The sequence below is a fragment of the Prinia subflava genome, chromosome 4, assembly GCF_021018805.1.
Source record: "Prinia subflava isolate CZ2003 ecotype Zambia chromosome 4, Cam_Psub_1.2, whole genome shotgun sequence".
Taxonomy (NCBI): Eukaryota; Metazoa; Chordata; class Aves; order Passeriformes; family Cisticolidae; genus Prinia; species Prinia subflava.
This window is the reverse complement of record NC_086250.1, coordinates 49,373,434-49,396,089: the sequence shown is the minus strand read 5'-3', so window position 1 is coordinate 49,396,089 and position 22,656 is coordinate 49,373,434. Positions and strand designations below refer to the sequence as shown.

Here is a 22,656-nt window from a genome sequence, read left to right as displayed (position 1 = left end):
CATCAACCAAACCATAGCACTAAGTGCCACAACATAATTTCCTGAACACTTCCAAGGATTGTGACTCTACCATCTACTTGGGAAGCCTGTTCCAATGCTTGACCACCCTTTCAGTGGAGAAATGCTTCCTAATGTCCAACCTGAACCTCCCCTAGTGCAGCTTCAGACGATTTCCTCTTTTCCTGTCTGGTCGCCTGGGAGAAGAGGCTGACTACACCTCCTTTCAGGTAATTGCAGAGAGAGGTAAGGACTCCCCTGAGCCTCCTTTTCTCCAGGATGAACAAACCCAGGTCCCTGAGCTGTTTCTCATAGGACTCAGTCTCTAGGTGCTTCACCAGTTCACTGCCCTCCTCTGGACTCGCTCCAGCACCTCCATGTCTTTCCTGCAATGAGAGACCCAGAACTGGGCACAGCACTGGAGGTGTGGCCTCACCAGTGTTGAGTACAGAGGTACAATCACTTCTCTAGCCCTGCTGGCCATGCTGTTTTTTATATATAGACTGCTTAATAATAGCAGTTACAAACTACTGAGAATACTGTGCATTTATATTTTCACAGTTATCAAATGCACATTTTACCACTGTGCCTTTAGAAGCCCCTAACAGAGAAAAGCAGCTTGGAGACAGGATGTCCTAGTTGTACTATACGATTGAAATTTTAATTAAAAGTTCTATAGAAGGGAGCAACACAGAAATAAAAAAAAAAAAGTGTCACACGGTGTCCCAGTGTCAGACATAACGTGAAATGAAAAAGTCAAGGTTTGTAAGACACAAATGAGGATAACAAAGGTGTTCTATCTTAGCAAAGACTTTTATTCTGTGCTTCTTTCCTCCTCCTCAGGACATGAGGAAACAAAAGGATGCAGCAGACATAAGGCAATGAAAGCAAACAAGTGAACATAGAATAGCTCCAGTTAGTCCTGAGTGAGGGTTAAAAGGTAGCTTGGGTGCAGATATGGAAATTTTCCATCATTATTAAAAGCCTGCGGTTTGTCTTTATATTTTGTTGCAACTTCATATCAATAAGTATATTTAAAAAACATATTCTGTATTTAGTTCTCAGTCAAATTCAGATGGATCAAGCAAACAGCTAAACAGTTTACACGCTCTCAGTACTTGGGTACTACACCTTGTTTGAAGTGCCCAGCTCTCCCACACTTTGTCTCAGGAACACAGTTCAAACTACATGGCAAAATCTAAGAACTGGTGACTCAGTGGATGAGAAGTGTGACCAATGACAGCCACAAACGTTTTCTGGTAAGAGGAAAAACCATACTGAGCCCACCTGAATGCACAGGTCTTGAGGCAGTTTATGACACTGACTTGTATCTAATAGGGTGAGGCTGTCTACACCACATCTACAGCCAAGCCAAGAAATTGCCTGGTGCCACTGTCCAACACCTATTGTCTAATCCTCTACTTGACAAACCTGGCTCTTGCTACGGGGCGTATCTTGGCTATCATCCTAAGTGTTAGAGCAGGAGCATGGCTATGGGATCCAGCCACAGCACAGCCCTGTGGCCACGGCTCAGTGAAGCGCCAGGGACAGTGCAATCAGAGTGCGAATCTGCACGTCTCTTCCATGAAGAGGCTTGGAGTCATGATATTATAAATAGTTAAGCCTGAATAGATCAGGCTTTTTGAAAAAACAAGATATTTTTGGAAACTGAAGGTATATTTGCTCTTCCTTCAGATTACATCCCTTTTACTTTTACAATATTTTGCATTTTCTCAGATAGTCCAATTCAACACACTATTCGCTACCACTGGCCTATTAAGTGCTGCTAAATACACCATTCTGCTATTGGAAAACACAGGATGGACTACATTTATTTGGTATCTGCCAGCTGAACATTAAAATACAGTTAACAGATTTTTAGAACATTCATAACAGCATGTTCTGTTGGGCTTTTGTGTAACGGTGTGACAGGTATTGTGCAACAAACCCATAGAAATGAACTGTCCTGTCACAAGTTACGTCTATACACGGCTAAATAAAAGCTGTCATTCCCCTATTTCCATACATTAAATACTAAGGCTAATGAGCTTTTATTAGGAAAAATCCTGTTTCGACTGGAATGACAAAGAAAGCTGTACACATTTTTTTGTGTATTTTTTACCCATGACTTTCAAGGAAAAAGAAGTCAGACAGGATCTACCATTAAGCATCTTTTTATTGTAGTCTTTAATGTACATGCAGAATTTTTAAAAAAGGTGTCAGTTATATCTGTAAGCTTATACCAGTAATGTAAATGTTTTGATAAGCAATGTATTTGGATTAGGGACTAAGAACTCTAAGTGAACAGACATCTTTCAGGATATACAATTTATATGGCAAATCAAGAAGGTTTTCTTCAGAGTGATTTTCCTCACAAAAAGATAAAATATTTCTTGTTTACAACTTGGTTGTTTTTAATACTGAAAAAATCTATAATAGTACACTCTTCATTATGTACATAGAAAAACATAAAACTATATCCATACCAGTGTCTGTTTTAAATGCAAATAGTAGTTAATAGCTTTGTAAATTTTTGTGCACCCTTTCCCCTTTTCCCTCCCCCACCCCCATTTAAAAATGCAGCATTTCCTAAAGTTTTCAATGCTTTGGCAGAAACAGAATGGAAGGCACTTCCAAGTTAGGTAAAGCAATATGTGAAATATCAGCGCTAAATAAAAAAGCTGAAGGTGTACCAGACAGCTCCATGTTCATCCCAAGGGACAAATTTTGCACTCCTGCAGGGCAAGAACTGGTTTGCTAGAGATTCCAGCTGGAGCAGGCTCAGACCCCAGCCTGGTTTACAATAAAGCTGATTAGCCTTGCAACCATTTTTACAAATGCTTCACACAAACCAGTGAGGATGCAGAGAGCATCTCTGAACACAGTACTATCATGAGGGCAGAAAGCTCTTGCAGGTCACAGCATTAGAACATGTTGCAAAGGCCCCACTGCTGAGGCCTTCCACTTTGCAACATGGTAATTTCACACAACACCCTCTGTTTAAGACTTCCTGATGTGGCAGCTCAGCTAAAAATGAACAAAGCAACACACAAACGTGAAGATTCTAAAGCATCTCTTGTGATGGATACATTTAGACTCAGCAAAGCATCCTGAAAACAATCTATGTGCTAGTCATAGATTAGTCAGTCAGGCAGGCCGACCTCTGCTGATAGGGAAGTTTTGAAAAATGTAGGAAAGTTTCTCCCAGGGGCAGCTCCACCCCGGCCTCCTGTGGCTTTTGTTTGGCACTCCCTCCTTCTTCCTTTAACACAGGATTATCTCTGGCATACCTGTGATGAACATTTATATTAATACTTTGCAAAAATACCCCAGATGCCAATGAGATAGGCACCTAAATGCTTGCTAAGGGATGTGTCATAAGTCACAGTCAGGAAAACATTTCTGTAATGACCAGTTTTAGCTCCCAAATGCAGCTTGTTTCTGCAATCCTAGCAAAGGTTGAGAAATTGCTGGATGCAAACTTCCAAGACAGAATGAGACAGAAAGGCACCGACCAAAGCTTTTACATGTCAATGTCTCCAGCCTGACAAAATGTTAAATTTTCAGGACATATGCTAGTTCAGTAATATGTTTACTTAACTAATTTATTCATACTGCACAGTATCTGACCATGACTGTAAATAGCTGCAGTCAACTGACAATCCAATTGAAAAAGAACATTCTGCTAAAACCTGCCAGCTGGTCACGTTCATTCTGCTGTGATAGCTCTGCACTCTTTAGCCACAATAAAATGAATGGCTTTATAGTGTTGGAAAGCATTTTTGTCATTCTTCAGTATCGCTGTAGATTTACCTCACAAGGAATGAAGGGTAGATAAAAAGGCATCCAACAACACTTCAATCTCTGAACTGAACAGCCAGCAAAATAATATGCAGCTGGCATGGAAGAATAGCCCTTTAACGTTAGTTTAAAATGAAGACCAAGGGCGGGAGGGAGAAAGGCAAAAGAAAGGAAAAAAAAGAAAAAAAAGGCAAGTAGTCCAGTAAGAATGAACAGTAGAAAAAGAAACTGAGCAAGTGACTCTTTGTTTTGGGCCAGTCTACCACCAGTTGCTGTATGTTGCTTTGGGAAACACAAAACTGGCACCAAAACACTCCAAAAAACCACAAAACCTTCACCCCTTCTTAGGCTGCTGGCTCTCCTCGGATTGTCCCTCAGATCTCTTTCCGCACTGTGGCTCGGATGCTGCTGAGCACCTTGCCCATGGCCTCGAAGAGCGGGTCACAGAACGTGTGGATGCAGATGGAATAGACACGGCTGATACACTGGATCTCTATCAGGTAGCTCCTGATGCACGGCACCACCGCCCAGATGTGCAGGAACGACAAAATGGCAAAGTAGATGCCCCAGATGAGAGCCATGGGAATACCAAAGATTGCTGACAGTAAACGGTAAAACCAGTATTTCGTTACAGTGAAGGTGGTAAAACTGGCCTTCCAAATCCCATCAAAGCTGTGTGTCCCCTCTGGCTCAGCAATCACATCTTCAAAATCAATCTGCAGCAAAGAACACAAAGTCAGGTCAGTCAGTCAAAGTCAGACATTTGCATCGAGGGTGTGTTCCACAAACACCTTTCCTGGAGAGCCACAGTCTGCTGCAAACACGAAGCACAGACTTCCCACATCCCCACATAGTTAACCTGGTATAACCCATGATTTAAGTCATGAATATTCAGTGACCTTTACCCAGTGACCAGCAGGGAGCCTCAATGATAGCTCAAAATTAGACATCTAGATGGAGTTCTCCACAAAACAGAATATATTTTCCTCATCTCCTACAGCCCTAAGGTATGCAGTGCCCTTATGGCCTACTTAAGGCACAAAACAGGTGAATAAAATTGTATTTCATAGTTTTGACTATTCATAAATCATTCAAAAGGTCACCTCAGGAAGCAGTGCATTCCAACAGGCATATTTTAGCACTCTCTGTTGAAATACTGAGCTGTCCAGGAAGCTTAATTGTCATAACATTTCTATAAGAAAATTAACAGAATTGCAATGATGGTTCAGCTCCATGTCACACAGTCATGTTTGATATAACCCACAATGCAGGATATTTAATGTAGTCAGCACAACCAATTGTATAGGCACTGCAAACAACAGGAAAGAACATAACAAGACTATTCCTCCGCAAGGAAATAAATGGCTGTTTAAGTCAGATGAAAGAAAAAGAAATTGCATTCCTGGGACTGGATCCCAAACTGAGATAATAATGCTGCCAAAAGTGAAGATTTACAAGAGCAAGGTAAGTATGACATGGGCCAGCAGCCCCAGAAACTCAGACAATTGCACCTTATCATGCTGGAAGAAGGTGAATATACATATACTCAGGATAAATACTCCTTATACTGTAAGAAAAGGCTCAAAATAACTTCTTTTAACCTAAAATTTACCTAACAATTCTTCACTCATTCCTCTCTCCTGCTGAAACTTTTATCACCTCCAGATGCAAGTAACTGACAAAGAGGAAGATATTATAAAACCACTGGATTTTCCAGCTTCCTTAACAAAAAGAGATAATTACAAGCAAAATGTACAGGTGCAATCTATGTGAATAGCTGGAAAGTCCTTGAGAAGAAATTTCTGAATTATCTGTGATATCCAACACCTTGAATGCCTAACACCAGGTTGGCTTAATTGAACATATTCACATTACTCTCTCTGCCAGTGCTTCTCTCTAGACATCCTGTCATGCAGATTACAAACCTCCTCTTTTTCTGCTACTCTGAACTAGGTTCTAGTGATCTGAAAGTCATTCTTTGAGATGGATATTCATCATCTTCATCATTACCATCACACTTGAAGGTAGCATTTGAGTTGTAACTTAATCTGCACAGAAACCCACAGCAGACTCTGCACTGCCAGAGTAGATTTTCCTTTTAGAATACATAAGCAAGCATACTTATACAATCTGTTTCTGCAGCTATTCAAAAGCAAACTCATCTCATGTTACCTCATTTTCAAAGTGAATGGATGTTCCTGGCTTATTATCAACATTTTCCATGAAATCAGATAATAAAAATATCCATATGATGGCAAAACCCAGGATGATGAAAGCAAAAGAAAGCTGCTTCTTAAAAAATATTACTACTTAAGAAGTACATTGTTCAGCATAGCCCTCTTATTCTAAAACTTCTGTCAATTTATTCCCACCAGCTGATGCTGTAATCCTTGGCAAAGGTAACACAGCCATCATAGAGGTTCAAAGCATTGAGTGCTAGCCAGTGTCATATCTGAAGTCTTTTTATTCAGTTCAGTTGTAGTGGAGTCCACCTTGTATTATTTCAACTGGCTGATAAGGGAAATATTAGATCTCATAAGGCAAACAAATTTGCATTGAGCTCCATCAGCCTTTTTATGGTTGCATTTTTATTTTAGCCACGTGAGACCTACTTTTATGCATTTTTGACATGCAAAATGAAGCCATAGTTTAATGTGAATTTTCTAGAATTTCAAAAATATATAGTAAGATTAGCCCATAATTTGATTACTTTCAAAATAATTCATTGTAATGAAATGGAAAATGGAAACCAATAAACTCACTGGTTTTCAAATCAAATAGCGATCTTTCTGTAATTGTGATTATCAGTAACTAATATTTTTAGCCTGTTTTGTTCAACAAAATGTCCATGAAGAGCTGGGGAGCTGACAGAAGAATCATGCCATATAACATTTCCAGATGGACAGCCCTGTCCTCATTCCAGGAGATGATGCTAATATTAGAACATTTATGATAAATCTTTGGTCAGGATTTCCCAGCTCAAGTCATACACAGTTGTCCTAAAAGTACTCAGGAATAAATCTGTCTGTGAGATAATAGCGAGGTATTCATGACACCAGTAATTATCAAGAGGTTAGTTTCTTGGAGCAGTTTCAAAAACTCTCAGAATGTTTCTAGCAATGCACAGAAGTAGAAGACATGGCCCTGTAGCAATGATAGCTGATGTCACACTACTGTGTCTTTGCCCATTTCATTGTTCCTCAAATTCCCTTTCACATTACTGCAGTTTGAATAAGGGAACTCGAGAGTGAAAAGACAGAAAAATGGCCTGACAACTCAAACTTTTTGCTGAATATAGTGTTAAAACAAAGCTGTTATCTTCCCAAAAGCTGTAAGAACATTATGAAACATAAGAACATTATGTACCTGCCAAGAAAGTCCAGCTATGCCTGGCACGTGAACCTCTGTGGTGCTGTCCAAAACCAGACACTCACCTGCAGCAGTGTCTAAATAACAACAGGCAAGGAGTTGAGGTAGTCTGGGCTCTGCTACTCATGTGCTAACAGACCACAGCCTGGGAAACACTATTTATTTCACTCTTCACGCAGTACAGGTAAGTCCTTATGCTGCAGGACCTGAGCTATCACTCAGAGTCTTCCTGCACTAAACCACTCCCATGAAGGATCCTGATTTTAACTTGTTCTATCAGTTCTCCACAGGCCACAGGAGGAACAGGTGACGGGATGCATTTTGCCTTGTTATGGATTACACTTACATACTTGGATTACTCACTCCCTCCTCAGTCCCTCCTACTACTCTCCTCTGGTTTTTAGTTCAGTAGCACTCACTGACAGTGAGTGTCATCAGACTGATAAAAGGTGTCCAACTGAAATAAGTACAGTAAAAATAGAACTGACAGGAGAAAGAGAAGTGCCCAGAATTATGAGCCTATGAAGAAAGATACTGTCATTTCTGGTAATTAATCTAACTGTCTTGCAAGTATAAGACCGCATTTTTAGGGTATTTTTCTCAAGGTCACTTTCGTCAAAGCATGATGTGCATGTAGATCTGTGAATTCTCATTTTATCTACCTAAAGGCTTTCTCAGGTTGTGCATAGGTCTTGGTTAGTAGATTGCATGTTCCTCGTGTAGTTTGTTCCTCCAGAGTTGTCAGGATGTGCTGTGAAATCACACTGAGGCAGTTGCCAAGCTACTGAAACTACATGCATGTTCATTTGCAACAGGAGAGAAGTACAGGAAATTTGGTTTGACCCTCTAAAGGATGCTAATAACTTGCTCTAGCCTTCTGTTTCAAACTAAACTATTAAACACTATCAACTCCTGCTCCATGCCTACAATGCACTTCCTGACTTCAGCTATTCCTTGTTTCCTACTATTCAGTTTGGTAAAGCCAGTTTTTACTTTGCTTGAAGCCTTTGATTCTGCTATGAGAATTAATGCAGCTTCTTTTGCTCTGCACATGTTTATTAAACTTCTATCAGGAAACTGAGGAACCTGCTTTGATTCTAAAATAGATTTATTTACAAGAAAGGGAAATGGTATGGGATTTATTTACAAGATTTATTTATAAGAGAAGGAAAATGTCTATTTAAAGATCAGAACAATTAATTAATAAAGCTCAACAGTGTGAAGTTTTCATCTGACTCAATAATGTATGCCACATGTATGAAATTAGTTCACCTGCTGACTTTGTCACTTCAAGTCCCTCTGTATCAGAAGCTGGCCAGCTGAAAAGGTGTATTAAATGCCAGGCTCTAATCACCTACTTACCAGGTGTGCTTCTCTTTGAGGTTTGTAATATTCATTACATAGAAAAAGTTACAACGCTTGATCTGTCAGAAAAAAATTATAAAGACTACGAGCATTAGGCTTTGACCTACATTTCTGTGACTGTAACTATCATGGTTCATATCTTTGTGTGTGGCAGCTGCATGTGGCCACTGTGCTCACAGCACACAGTTCACTGACAGGCACCACCCCAACTCCACTCCAGAGGAACCCATCAAGTGCTGGGAATGGCTATATTTCTGTGTGCTTTCAATATCTCTTGGGAGTTAGTAAAAGGAGCCTTAGATCATTACTGTATCTTTATCAATTGATCACTAATATGTCCAATCAGGCAGAACACTTAAACAGGCACACAACATGAAAAATGTGAAGTCCCACTGATGTGAATATGCTTATATGCTCTGCCAGACCAGGGCTAAAATCTAGGCTGAATGTATACAGGAAAGAGTCATAATCTAGTTTTCTTTTTATTTTTATGCCCAGAGTGTGGAAATTGTTTATACTGCTTACCCTGGGCTGTTTTTAAACAGCTTTTCCCTGATTGCAAGACAGTAAGTATAATATTGTTTCACTGTACTAAATCATGTCCTTGCAAGTCATGAGGCAGATATGGTATTTTTTCTGTTGTAAAAAATGCAATTTGTAAAATTCCCAAATATATTCAATGTCCTTTAAAGAAGCATTTAACATAAGAATATGTATAAAGTATCACAAAATGACAAGCCTTTCTACGGCATGGGTCATGTTTGGGAGGTGATGTTAAGGACAGATGAACACTGTTCTTATGTTAGAGAAGGCTGTGGTGTGCATTACTAAAAATAAGAAAATGTGTGGGCATATGAGATTATTACTACCTTAGCACTTCCACATACTCTTTGGAACTTAAAAATTCCCAGTTACAGTGCCTGGAGAAGAAAGGCATCACAGCAGCTGAAAGAAAAGAAATAACCTCACACCCTTTCTGTTAAATCACTGATGCCAGTTAAGCATTTATGTATTTCAATGATCCTTTGGAATACCACATTATCACATATGCTGATGCTGCTCCTGACTGCTGCCACGGTTTAACGGAACACGATGAAAAAGTTTATATTCTTTCTACTGAATCTGCAGGAAAGGGGATGGGGAGTTATTGGGACTTACAGGAGGAACGTTGCTGTTCTCTCTTCCCTCCCTAGGAGCACTGCATTATCTCCATCTGGCAAATGTTTACTTGTAGTTATGTAGGAAAGCTGGTATTTTGTTCCTGAACACATAAGAGCTTCGTGATTCCTAGACGGTCTTCTTCTTCACTAATCAGGTTTCAACAGCAAACATTAGGTAATCTCAGGTGTTCACTAAAGCAAAAACTCAGTCTGTTCCACAGTATTTATACAGACCTCGAGCTAAGGCACAGGTGACTACAAAACATGAACATCTAGCAATGTTGTGTTCCCTCACAAGACAAGAAATCACCTCGAATCTTGGTCTTGGTGGAAAGCACCTAACAAGGGAACCCCAGGAGTTCCTCTAGGCTGGGCTGCAGCATGATTAGCCTTTGCCTGTCAACCTCGAACCCTGTCTTTAGAGCACACTGTTCTTCTGGGGACTGGCCAGATCACAGGGCACAACAGTTGCTCCTTTGCAAAAAAAAAAAAAAAAAAAAAAAAAAATCTCCATGGCTGCAGATGGCTAGGACCAGAGCTGTTGTGTAAGGCTTGCTGAGTGCAGAAAAATTACAAACAAATATTTCCAAAGTGAACGAAAGCCTAAACAAGCAAGCAGAACTGTTGCACCCCAGTTACTTGCACAAACTGACCAATGAATTTGCTTTACCTTTCCTGTCTCCCTGTGCCTGCTTTCCACAATATGCCAAGAAAAGTGCTCTGCTGGCAGATCTCTTAATGGAAACAGTGAATCTTTCCTGAGTGCTCCAGAGAATGCCAGAAAAGCAAACAATGCTTTAACAAACAAGGATATTCATGGTGGAAAGTAGAACTGAAGGACTGCACTCTTGTAGCCAAAGAAGAAAACCAGTCTGGTCAGGAATGACTCTTACTGCACACACACAAATACTCAAATGCATTATGAAAACGTAAACGATGCCATGACTTAGAAAGGGGATGACTGCAGATCACCATTTCACAAACTGAAAGTCACAGAAAAAAAAGAAAAAAAGATTGCTCCTAATTACTGAGAGAACGACCTCTTGCTCCGGGCCCGTGCTGATGACACACCAGAAAAGCCCTGCTGATGGTCTTTGTTTCATCAGACGGGCAGGCTCACCGAAATCTGCGGAAGTACTTGTGAGAAAAACGTGATTGATGCCAATGGGCCAGCACTGCAGCGACCAGCTGCTCTCCAGAGAGCTCTTCCTGAAGCACTTGCCTGTCCTGTTCCAACACAGGCTGGCAGAAGGAAAGACAAGCAGTTTCAAGGAAAAATCTGCACTCTGCAACACAGCAAAACTTCCTGTGCAGGTGGGGATGCCATGTCAGCTAGTTCCTTGACAAATATCTTGATGTTGTTGGAGTAAGCAGTCAGAAAATAAAATTGCTGTTTTCCTCCATGGAAACTGGGCTGCTGGGAGGTTATTGCAGTTTTCCCAAAGAAAAACCCTTACGAAGCTTTCTTTGTTTTTATTATTTGGTTCATGTTCCACAGTTCTTTGTCTGACACAGATATTTTAGCAAAGAACCCTAATACATTTATGTATATCCACATTTGCCTGTCCGTATGTTTAAAGAGGTATATTTATGAACATGAACACCAGTGTGAAGTTTTGACTACCCTAAACATAACAGGAATTTCTTCTTTCATTTCTTTTATTTCAGTAGTGTCTGGAGTTAAGCTGAATCCAAAAACCTTAATAAAAGTAAAGACATCATGTAAAGGGATTTATATTTTAAATTATATCTAGTAAATATGAATATGATAGATCTATATTTTGTTATTGTGTGCTTATATGCTATTAAGGTAATAAACTGCTATTAAGTGTAACTTTTTAGAACTTGGTCTAGCTTTATCTCTCCTAAATTTAGGCACTAATGTGAAGTGGAAATGTAGTGACCTCAGACTCTTTAGTGCATGGAGAGACAGGGACCTTTGGACGTTGTTTTAGATCTGGAAACTACTTTTTTCTCTTTATAGTTTGTAAAGGAAGTCTAAAGAGAAGAGACTCTTGACTATGTATACTACTGATAAGCACTCCTGTTAGCTGCTGCAATCCTTTTTTGCCAATCTGCATAACTTGTTTTCACCTTTCCCCCTCACTTCTACCTGAACCATGCTTATTGCTGACAGTGAGTGTGCAGTGATGCCCAGCTGCCTCTCTTTTCCTTTTAAAAAAACCCTTGCCCCTGCATTTGTACTGTTAGAAAGCTGTCTTGCTTATGGAAGAGCTTAAGTTACTGAGCCTTAAATATAGGGTATTTCTTTAGTATTTCATAAAAATCAAGCTATTATACAGTTCTGCTCTTGTCATGAACTTCATGAGAACAGCAATGGGATTGAGTGCAAGTCTGCTGATGACACCAGGCTGTGTGGTGGGGATGACAGGCTGGAGAAAAGGGATGCCTTGACAGGCTGGAGAGCTGGGCACCTCTGAACCTCATGAAGCTCACCAAGGCCAATGAAAGGTCCTACACCTGGGTCAGGGCAGTCCCAAGCACAAATACAGGCGGGTGGTAACCAGATTGAGAGCAGCCTTGCAGAGAGAGAACGGCTTGGGGATGTTGGCTGATGGGCAGCTCAACACGATCTGGCTTGCAGCCCAGAAAGCTGACAGCACCCTGGGCTGCATCACAAGAAACAGGCTGAGGAAGGTGATTCTGCTCTCACGAGACCCCGCCTGCAGTGCTGTGTCCAGCTCCGAGGCCTCCAAGATAAGAGCGTGGGCCTGCTGGAGCAAGTCCAGAGGAGAGCCAAAAAGATGATTAGAGGGCTGGAGCACACGCTCTGTGAAGACAGGCTGAGAGCCCTGAGGTTGTTCAGTGTGGAGAAGAGAAGGCTTTTAGAACAGTAAAACTGGGCTACAGAGGGACTTTTTACAAGGGCATGTAGCGACAGGACAAGGGAGAATGGCTTTAAACTGAAAGAGAGTAGGTTTAGACTAGGTATTAGGAAGAAATTCCTAAGAGAGTGTTCCAAGCCAGGCTGAGGAGGTTTTGAGCAACCTGATCTAGGGGGTGGCATCCTAGCCCAAGGCAGGGGGCTGGAACTGGATGATCTTTAAGACCCCTTCCAACCCAAACCTTTCTATGATGAACTTGAACTTCATAAAACAGCTGATGATTTTATGGCTGAGCTCTACAGGAGATAGATCCCTGATCCTGAGGGAAAACTGATTATTTTTTTGTAGCATCTGTTTGAATTCCAAGAAGGGATTTCAAAGTTGAAAGAGGACATGCTGCAATCTATCTATGAGACTCCCTTAGTTTTTTTGGAACTCAGAATATAAATTCAGCACAGCAGGAATTTGGACAGAGAATGTGATGCTTTCACCTTTAGCTGTGAGAATGTCTTCTCACTTCTTATCTATGAAGTTGGATTTATCAGTTCCTATTTGTTTAACTGCAAACAAACTCCACCCTTGTACAGCCCCACTAACATCTAGAACACAGCTCGTACAACTTGAATAAAATCATATTTTATCAATTCATGAGCTCATTAAAATGGGGACAGTGGCACTGAAATTATTTTTTCTTTTGACTGCTAATCTGATAATAATTTCTGACAAGAATGATACTACATAAAGTTCAATTTTTTAAAAAACTATCAAAAGACATTTTCCTAAGATATCTGTCAAGAAAATATTGAGAGACTAATGGGGTAAAACCTGCCTCTCCAATAAGTCAAACAGAATTAGATGGCATAATTTCTCTTTCATGTTCAAAATAACCAACTCTCTTAAAGTCCAAGATGGGTTTCATTACTGTCATTTGTCTAGGAAAGAAATATGGTAGTTCTGGATCAAAAAATCAGAAAATCAATTACTTATTTAGATTTCATCCTGCTGTCTATGAGAAGGGTATTTGAGAGCTGTGGGAAATACAAACTTAGCTTAGCTTAGAACTATATGTCTTCAGTTTTCCAGAGACTGAAAGCGTTAGCAGAATCACCAAAGTTCATTTGTATTTTCTTCTTTCTGTTGCCTAAAATACAACCAGGATCAAATTTCCTCACTGGGGACCTCACTGGCAGATCATTCTACTGTACACAATCATCCCTTTTTCCTCCTGAGGATTCTGCATTTCAATTTTGTTTGTTTGTTTGTTTCAGATATTCATACTCTACGCAACAGAAGACAGTGTTTCTATCCACACAGTCTAAAAATTGTACAATCATTTCAAATTATTCTTAACATTTTCTAACATATGATCTAAATTCTGTTGAAGTTATGAGAATTGAAAAGTATTTGCCTCTTTTGAATCTGAGATGTGTCCAATAAATTCTAACAAAAGAAACAGCCATGCTGAATCATTTGCTCTGTCTCCATGACCATCAAATGAACATTTTTCCATGGAGATATGAGTCATGTTCATCATGCCAAGCAAGAAGGCTGTGCATGAGGCTTTAATTATACCATGACTTTAAATGCAAACACATCTTTTTGAGAAAGAAGCTTTCATTAGAACAGATGCCATTATTAGGTGTAATCTTACGAATATTCGGAAATCCCATGTCTGAGAACTCCTAATTAATGTGCAATAAAACTATTTTTCAGAATGCTTAAAACCTTGCTCAGATCTTGTATAAACTGGCATTAACAAGGACTCAGGTTTTTAATCTCGTACTCCTAGACTAGCCTTGGAAGAAATATCTGAACCAGAACTGGATCATGTGGGTAGCCGAAGTCAAACATTTGAATTTTCTTGCATTTTAAATCTAAATGCCATAGCTTAATAGGACACAGCATTACAGAACCACTTCATTTATGTAGTTGCTATGCACAGGTAAGGTGTCATGATTAGGCTACAAGTACCAGCAACTGGGACAAACATGCCCTCTGAGAGCTCTGCTTCTCCTGTCCTGTGGTTCGGGATAAACACTGTGATGTTGAACCTGCCTCCAGAGGCATCTCACTTTGGTCACTGCCAATAGCAAGAGCCCAGGTGACATGCCTGGATTAGAACACATACACACACACATATATTCATGTATCTATATATTTATATGGATATTTTTAACATAGACATTTATCTATGTTCTCATGGCTTTTAACAATTTCTAAAAACAAAGAAAAAGGGTCTGCATTAAATTTCACTTAATTCCTTATTTCAGAAATAGCACCTGATTGAGCTCTGTTTTTTCTCTCCTTTTACTGTGCTGAAGAATAGATCTGCATTCCTCTCAGGCTTGTCACATCTGAGTGACAGCCCACCTTAGGTCTCCCATTCAGAAAGAGCATGCAGTGACACCTGCTCTCCTTCCAGGAGGTTCTCAGGTGTGGGGATGGGAAGTGCTCTGGCCAGTCATCTCTCTGTGCATCTTACACTACGCTCAGTACAACAGGGAGGGACCTTAATCATGAAAGATTACAAAAATGTAAACTGCTTTTGAAAAACCCTCTCTTTTTATTCAGAGGCAGAAATTGCTAATAGCTTTAAAAACATGCCTGAGTAATACTTTCCTCCCTAATGAGTACATAAGAGTATTACAGTATTTGTCAACATCTGACTAAAAATTCCAGACTTTTCCTTGCAGTAAGCTGAATTGCCCTCAACTGCATTAGTTTTAAGTGGAAGGCATGAATATGTAACTTTTTGAAACTTGGTACAAAAGCTCTGCATCCTCATATCTTTAGCCAAGCACTGGAATTTTTTTTTCCAGAACAAAATGGACTCCTGTACAACAAACAGCAGATAGACACCACTTGTTTAAAACAAAATAATAATTACATTCTGGATGGTAGACCAGGCCTTTCTTCCTAGTACATCACTGTAGGAAAAAACTGTAAGCTGGCTGCAGGTGTGACTGCACAGTTGGTCCTCAGTGGTCCGAAAGGATTAGACTTTGCAGGGTTGGCTGCAAGGTCTGTCTCCACTCCCAGCAAGGAGCAAAGAAGTTAGTGAGAAGGGCAATCTGCAGGAGAACTGGCTCCCTCCTCTGTGTTTTCCAAATTCAGTAAACTCTGTGCAGGCTTGACCACAGATATGATGAGAAAGTTTGAATTCCAGAACTCGAAGGCTGCAATTTAGCCATACTCTCAAAAACACAAATAATGTGTTGGGAAACAAGAAGAGCAAAGCCTGAACTTCAGGCATCTTCATGTGAGTCCTGGCTCATTGAGGAATGAATGACAGAAAAAAGTAATTATCTTTTCACTCTGTTGTGTCTCATCACAAAAAAAACCCAAAAACAACAAACCCTGTGGAACACAAGTCCAAGAGCAGAACTGTCCAGGGAAGGACATATGAAACAGATAAAACTATGGCAAACCCCTAGCAATCACCACCATGACTCCTGAGAGCTCCCACATGCACAGAGGCTGTTTCTCCCTTGGTAGATTCCCTCCTCACCTCCTGCCTGACTACCTTCAGAAAGGCAGTGCCTGAAAGAATGGAACCACTAGTGCACATTCTCCCACTGTCTAGGTGATGTATGAGGACAGCTGTGTGAGGAAGAAAATGCTTCCTTCCTGGCCTCCACTGAAAAAACTGGGGAAAAATAAAAGGAAATTCTGGTGATTTTTAGTAGATTGTGCTTTCTCCAGTTCGGACCTGTCACTTCCATCTCTGCATACCTCAGGTTCCATAAGGCCTTGTGTTCACATCCCTCTCCAAACAGAAATCCTGTCATTTGCCCCATTTTTCTGGAATCCTCCCAGCACTAAGCTTCCCCTTGGTAGTTAATTCAAAGAAAAACCATAAGCAAAGTCACCTCCAGCTTTGATGCAAAGCTGCTCCATGTGTCTGGTTTTCATAAAAGGATCCTGACCGGCTTCCTGCCCCTTGCCTGGATCCCAACCCTAATGCTGCCTGCACTACATATCTGCTGCAGGAGAAGCTGGGCAGATGCTCTGGGCTGCAAATCAAGGGAACACAGCTCTTGCTTCTCACAAGAGAAGGTTATTTTTAAAATGTGCTATGGGAAGTATTTGAATACAGACAACACTGAGGCCTTTTAGAGAGCTGCTTACAGAGCAGATTCCTCATTCTCTGTCTAATCATTTCTATTTCATGGCTGACTGATTTGTCCCCTGTTTCCATGCTGTTGTGCCTCATAGTCAAGTGGCAAGAAAGGCATAAAATAGCATTTTAAAAAGCAGAAAGTTCTGAATCTAGAAAAATGCAATGGCTCTAAACAAAACTGAGCTCAGACTGAGCCATACTTCTGGCATTACAGGAGTCCTACACACTTTTTTTTTCTCTGACTTTCAGTGCCTAAGACCAGGGCCTCCTTCAGTCAGTTTTACATTCTGCCTGGATGTTTTGCAGCCAAAGTACAAATGGCAGATGCATGTCAGAAGGGGACTACAGACCGATGGCTAAGGCCGGAACTGAATCTGTATAATTTCACCTCAATCCAAGCCTGTCCCCTAGGTACTGGGTGTGAACTTCATTGCTATGTCTAATAGACTGAATCTGAACACAGGGTCCATATAAATGCAAATTGTGGCAAAATGCCTCTCCCTTCTCTGCAGGTTTGACTATCTATGAAATACTTAAAATAAAAGTTATTTTTATTTATCCTTGTGACAAAACAGAAAATATTAATTTACAATGCCATTTGGTGTAAATACTGCTGTTTTTATGATGTAAAATGGATCCTGTCTCGTTAACATCAAATTCATTTTGGTATATTCCTATGTCTTGATGTGACTATTCACTGCCAGGAGCTCACTTGCTGACATTAAGGCAGTACTGGTACTCTGGCTGTTTGCTGTTTTTCAGTGAATGTGTTGGTCCACAATTATTTCAAAAGGACAAACTGAAAAGCTTGTTTTTTCCATTCCTATACTTATTATTCTCCAGGTTTACTTTAGAAGACGGAATGTTACAAACTTCCTTAATCCTTGCCTCTGTGGGAGGCAGTGAGAGAGCAGGACAGGCTTTGTAGGTCTCAGCTTCTTTTAAGTCCATTATGTATTTTTTCTGTCAGTGGTCTCACTCTCTTCCCATCAGGGTCTTTCTTTCATTAGGTTAGGTTTGTGGACACCAGGATTCCGACTTGCTTGGGGCTATGACTCATCCTCAGAAGGTTTGGTTGCTCTGGGGACTTCTCCTGTTGACATACGCAATAAACTGTGATGCAGTGCTGTTCAGGAGCTCTGGCATTCCCTGTCTACTCAGCTGCTCCTCCATGGCCAGAAGAAAAAAGGACTGCTCTCTCCTTCTTAAAATCATGTATTTAAAAGGCAGTTTTGTACCATTAGGTACACAGATGATTTTTTCTAAACAAATAAAAATCTTATGCCTTTTCATTTTTGTAGTTCCTCTTAAAGATGCAGGCTGCTGTGAGGGATAATTCTTACCATGGATCCAGCAATATGACCATGGCTTGTCATACTCAGCACTTTCAAATTTTGTTGAAGTCTGGAATTTGAATTTACTGTACATAGCATGAATTATTTTGCAAATACACATTCAGGAACCAGAGTTCACCCTCTTGATTCTGTGGAGACAATGCAGTATTTTTCTTTTTCATTAACGGATCTTCGTTACAACAGACACGGTGAGTTGCACACACTCTGACACTGCTGGCCACTGAAGAAGCCAGTAGTGGCTTAGTCACCCACTACGACTGGGCAGCTCCCATTTTTCCTAGGGTCTGACAAACCCAGATGACAACATCCTCAGCTTTCACACTGCGGTGGTGTATTCCTCTCCTTCTTTCCAGGCTGCAGTGTGATCTGAGAAATCCTTGGCTTTGAAAACACCACCTGAGCTCAGCTCTTTTGGAGCTTATCAGAAACACCGCTCCCAGGAATTGCTAACAAGCTGCTGTTGTCCATATGACCAGTCTTGGAAAATATTCCTCCTGCCTGAATGGTGTAACATTCCTGTTCTCACACTTTCAGAGAAAGTGCAGTCCCAAACTGTGGCCAGGATGAAACATTGTTATGGCTAAAGCCTCTTCTCTTGCAACCCTCTAAAGAGCAGTCCAGAATGGGACCCTCTGGGCTCTCCTGGACTGCGGCAGGCTACAACCAGCAACCTCCCTCTCAGTGGGATGCCTCTCAGAGCCTCACCTATGGAACAGCACCAAAATAAGCAGTATCCTGGGCAAATATGCACACTCCTCAAGGCCCAATCCTTTGCCCATTTGGAGGTGCAAAAGCATCCAAAATGAGTATTTCACTGACCTCTGGGGGAAATTTTTCACAGTTACCTTGCTTGTACTGATGGTTCCTGTCTATGTGCATCTCCTTGCACATATGCTACAGCAAATCTGAGAGAAATACTGATTTCTTAGATGTTTAAGTACCTTGGATATCTAAGTAAGTTAGGCTTAATTTATAGTTATAAACTTACTTAAATGCTGTTAAGTATTGCTCTTTCACTAAGTTGTTAAACGTAAGTTATAAGCTAAGTTGTTCTTCTGCTGAGTTGCTAACTATAACTTCAAAGTTATAAGTCAGGTTAAATGCTCTTCAGCGTTATTCTCTGTAAATTGTTAAGATTAAGTTATAAATTAAGTTTAAGCTATAAATTAGGTATAAGGTAAGTGTTTTTCCTATGTTAAATTGTTAGGCTTAAGGTGTAAGTTAAGCACTGTTAAGTTGGAGTGTTGTTAAGCTTTTAGGCCCTATTCCTTTTTATCCTTGCCTGCACTGTCTTAGGTCACACACACACACACACACACACTGGACAGTTCTCAGTTCATTTCTGTTTTGATTACCTGGATTTTGTTTGGTTTTGTTGCTGCTTTTTCTCCCTTGGTGTGCCTTGGCTGTCCTGTAAGTAGTAGAGTGAATCTTGCCAATGAACTTGTCTTGCTTTGCTGCTTAATATTAAATCTGACTTTTGCTCATACTCTTGCCGATGATTTTAAGTGATCTCAAACACTCTCATTTGTAACAAACATGGACTATATAAATTTGTCTGTATATAATCTTTGTCTACAAGAAAATCTATCTCTGTGATAGTTCTGACTGAAGTGACTTCAAGCAAAAATCTCCATCGACCCTGACTTGTCAAAACAGTCAAACTGGTCTATAAAACCAAACAAAAAATCTAGGCAAGGGCACAGTTAGATTTTGCTTAGCTTGCTTATCATCTCTTGAAGGAAGGAAAAACACCAAAGAGAAAAAAATAGAACAAGGACATAAATCCAACTGCCGTAAGAATCTCTGATTTTGCACCCACCAGGCTTAGGGAGGGTGATCTGGTTTGTGACATCTCCCCGCCCTGCCCCTGTGCGCGCCTCGGGGAAGAAAAATCCTTCCGACGGTGTTACACAAGGTCACGGAAGGCATCCCCCGCTCCCCCGGCCGGCTGCAGAGCTGCCTCCGGCACAGCGCGCCGGGACCCCCGCGGGACAGCGCGGCCAGCCCGGGACGGGGCCGGCCCCGCTCCGCACTGGGGCAAGGAGCCTCGCACGGCTGCGCTGGCCGCTGCCCGCCTCTCTCCTGCCCACTCCGCCTGTTCTTTAAAAAGACCAACCCAAAGCGATCAGCCCCTCGCCCGTCCCCTCCTGCAGCAGGTGGAGGGATGAGGTTCGCGGGCTCCAGCCGCCCCGACAGCGCCCGCGTATCCTGCAGGACTCGGTACTGCCCCCCGCGCCGTCCCGCCTCGGCCCCTCACCTTAACCACGTCGTCGTTGAGGTGCTTGGGGTCTCGGTTGACCAGGTCGATCTCTTTGGTGTGCACGTCGTGCACCGCCTTTTCGCTCAGCTCATCTGCCATCATCTTGTTGTTGGGCTTGTAGATGTTGCCCTGCTCCCGGACGGGCGCCGTGTACAGAAAGCCCTGCGGGGAGCAGAGGGAGCGCGGGCGGGAGGGGAGAGCCCAGATGAGGCACGGAGGGCAGGGCCGGTCCGCGCCGCGCAGAGGGCGGGCTGGGGAGGCGGCCCCGGGTCCCGCGGGCAGCGGGATCCAGGCTGCGGGGCGTCCCCGGCCCGGCTATTTAACCGCGGCCGCGGGGCGCACACCACACCCCCGCCGTGCCAGCGCCGGCTCCCGCTCCCGCCGCCAGGCGGCCCCGGCCCGCGGCGCTGCCCCAGGGCGGAGCGAGCGGCCCCTCGGCGGGGTGGGCGCGGGCCCGCGGGCACGGCGGGGAGCGTCCGGGGCCCCCGCGCAGCGCCCTCCCCTCGCCCTACCGCCCCGCTGCGCTGAGCTGAGCACGGCGCCCTCACCGCACTGTCCTCTCTACACCGGCCCCCTACACTGCCCCTCATGCAGAGCCATCATCGTACGCTCTCCATCCCGGTGCTCTCTCTGTAGTACTTTCCATATACCGCTCCTCCCGCACAGCCGCCCCCTCGCCCCGGCTGCCCCGGGCCCGCTGTCCCTGCCCGCAGGTGCCCTCTGTGCACCGAGCCGCCCCGCTCCTCCGACGGGCCACGGAGCCCGGGGCCCCGAGCCGCTGCAGGTACTCGGCCGCGGGGCAGCATCCCCGCCCCTTGCCCCGCACATGGCAGCCCTACCTCCGAGTCGACGTATTTGGTGCCGGACATGCTGCCGCGGGCTGCTGACGGCTCTGCCGCGAGTTACTGTGCCCTGTGGCTCGCAGGACCGGAGGCAGGAGGATTCCGCTCTGCGGAGCGGCCGGCCGGGGGAGGTAGCTGCGGAGAGGGCTGGCCGCGGGCCAGGGCGGCTCCCTGCCTCCGCCTGGGGTGGATGACAGCGGCGGCACGGCCCCGCACATGGCAGGGCGGCCGGGAGCGCCGGGGGTGGGAGGGGAAACAGCCCTGCCCCGGTAACCTGGGATATGGCGGGCAGGGACTCCGATGCTTGGGCCACGCCGTGCGGAGACATGGGCTCGACAGGGAGAGGGACAGCGTCCCCTCCGCCTCGGCCGCCCCGCCCCGGCCGCCCACGACCCCCGAAAGTGGGACCCCGCCGCTGGGTGCCGGGCGACTGTGGCTGCGTGCGGCAGAGCCACCTGGGCAAGACGTGGGGGGCGAGGGAGCCGTGATGAGATGGAAACTCTGGTTGTGTTTAGCGTCCAGGGCCAGCGAGGCGTTTGCGGGGCTCCCCCCTCCCGGCACTGACAAGAGTTTACACAGAAGCGTCGCCGCTCCAGGAACAATTGTGGAAACTTGGATATCCTTGGGATGAAGAAAAAGAGATTTTTCTCTACTGGTTCGTTTCAAAACTATGCAGATATTTAACAATTCTGCACTTTAACGCTGCTGTATTTTTCCCGAGAGGAGATTGATCCACGCATGTCGGCCATGCATATTAACCACTGGGATTAATTTTTAAAGGGGGAACGGTGCGACACTGTTTTGCCATGCTGTGTTCTCAAATTCTTTTGTAAGCTCAGCGGCATACGTAGTGTAAATGCTATAAATATAAACATTCATCACCATATTCAAGATGGATCAGGTTAGGATTGCAGCATCACTATACATCTAAAAAATTAATTTTATTTCACTTTTGTGTGTGTGTGTGTTTTTGCAGCCATTAGTTTTGTGTTAGGAAATCAGACTATGGTGAAAGATTTATAACATTAACAGAAAAATTGTGACCTTAGTGTTATGCCATTTAGCACAGAATTGCAGCAACAGAAGTGGAATTCCTAACTACAGTATATTTGGCTTTGGTACTTCAATAGAGAATGACCTCAAAGAAGCCTCTGGCTAAGATGGATGTAGGCACCACAAATGTAAATAACTGCACCTGTTGAAAATGCAGTCCACATGGACATGTGTTGCTGATACATCAGTTAGCAGTCAACTTTCTTTAGTTTATATTGCTCGTAAACTTTAGAACAAATGCCTTGGATGGAAGCCTTCCAACTTTCCAAGTTAGTTGTAATGTTTAAAAGTAACTTTTTTATTGATGCAATAATTCAATTAAGCCACCATTGGAATATTTTTGTCTGTCCAAGCTTTTGAGAGTGAATATGGAGTTAAGTGAGTGTATTGAAGGACACAGACTCTGCAAGTTTTCTGTCCATCTGAAAAACCTGCAAGACAGTTCTTTGTTTTCATATCTAGGAAAATTCTTCAATCAGTCACTG

At 42.9% G+C, this 22,656-nt stretch overlaps 1 protein-coding gene and 1 long non-coding RNA gene across 2 annotated transcripts; one reads left to right on the top strand and one right to left on the bottom strand.

Annotated features, from left to right (window-relative positions):
• Window positions 1–2,155: 2,155 nt before the first annotated feature.
• Window positions 2,156–21,277, bottom strand: CAV1 (caveolin 1). Its single transcript, XM_063396712.1, has 3 exons — window positions 21,116–21,277; window positions 20,274–20,438; window positions 2,156–4,514 (listed from the first exon to the last, which is right to left on the bottom strand). The coding sequence occupies exons 1-3, from the start codon at window positions 21,143–21,145 to the stop codon at window positions 4,173–4,175; spliced, it is 537 nt and encodes a 178-aa protein (XP_063252782.1). The 5' UTR covers window positions 21,146–21,277; the 3' UTR covers window positions 2,156–4,172.
• On the top strand, window positions 19,361–22,067 carry LOC134550231 (uncharacterized). The gene is made up of 2 exons (XR_010080284.1): window positions 19,361–20,236; window positions 21,634–22,067. It is a non-coding gene; the product is annotated as an uncharacterized LOC134550231 (long non-coding RNA).
• The last annotated feature ends 589 nt before the right edge of the window (window positions 22,068–22,656 follow it).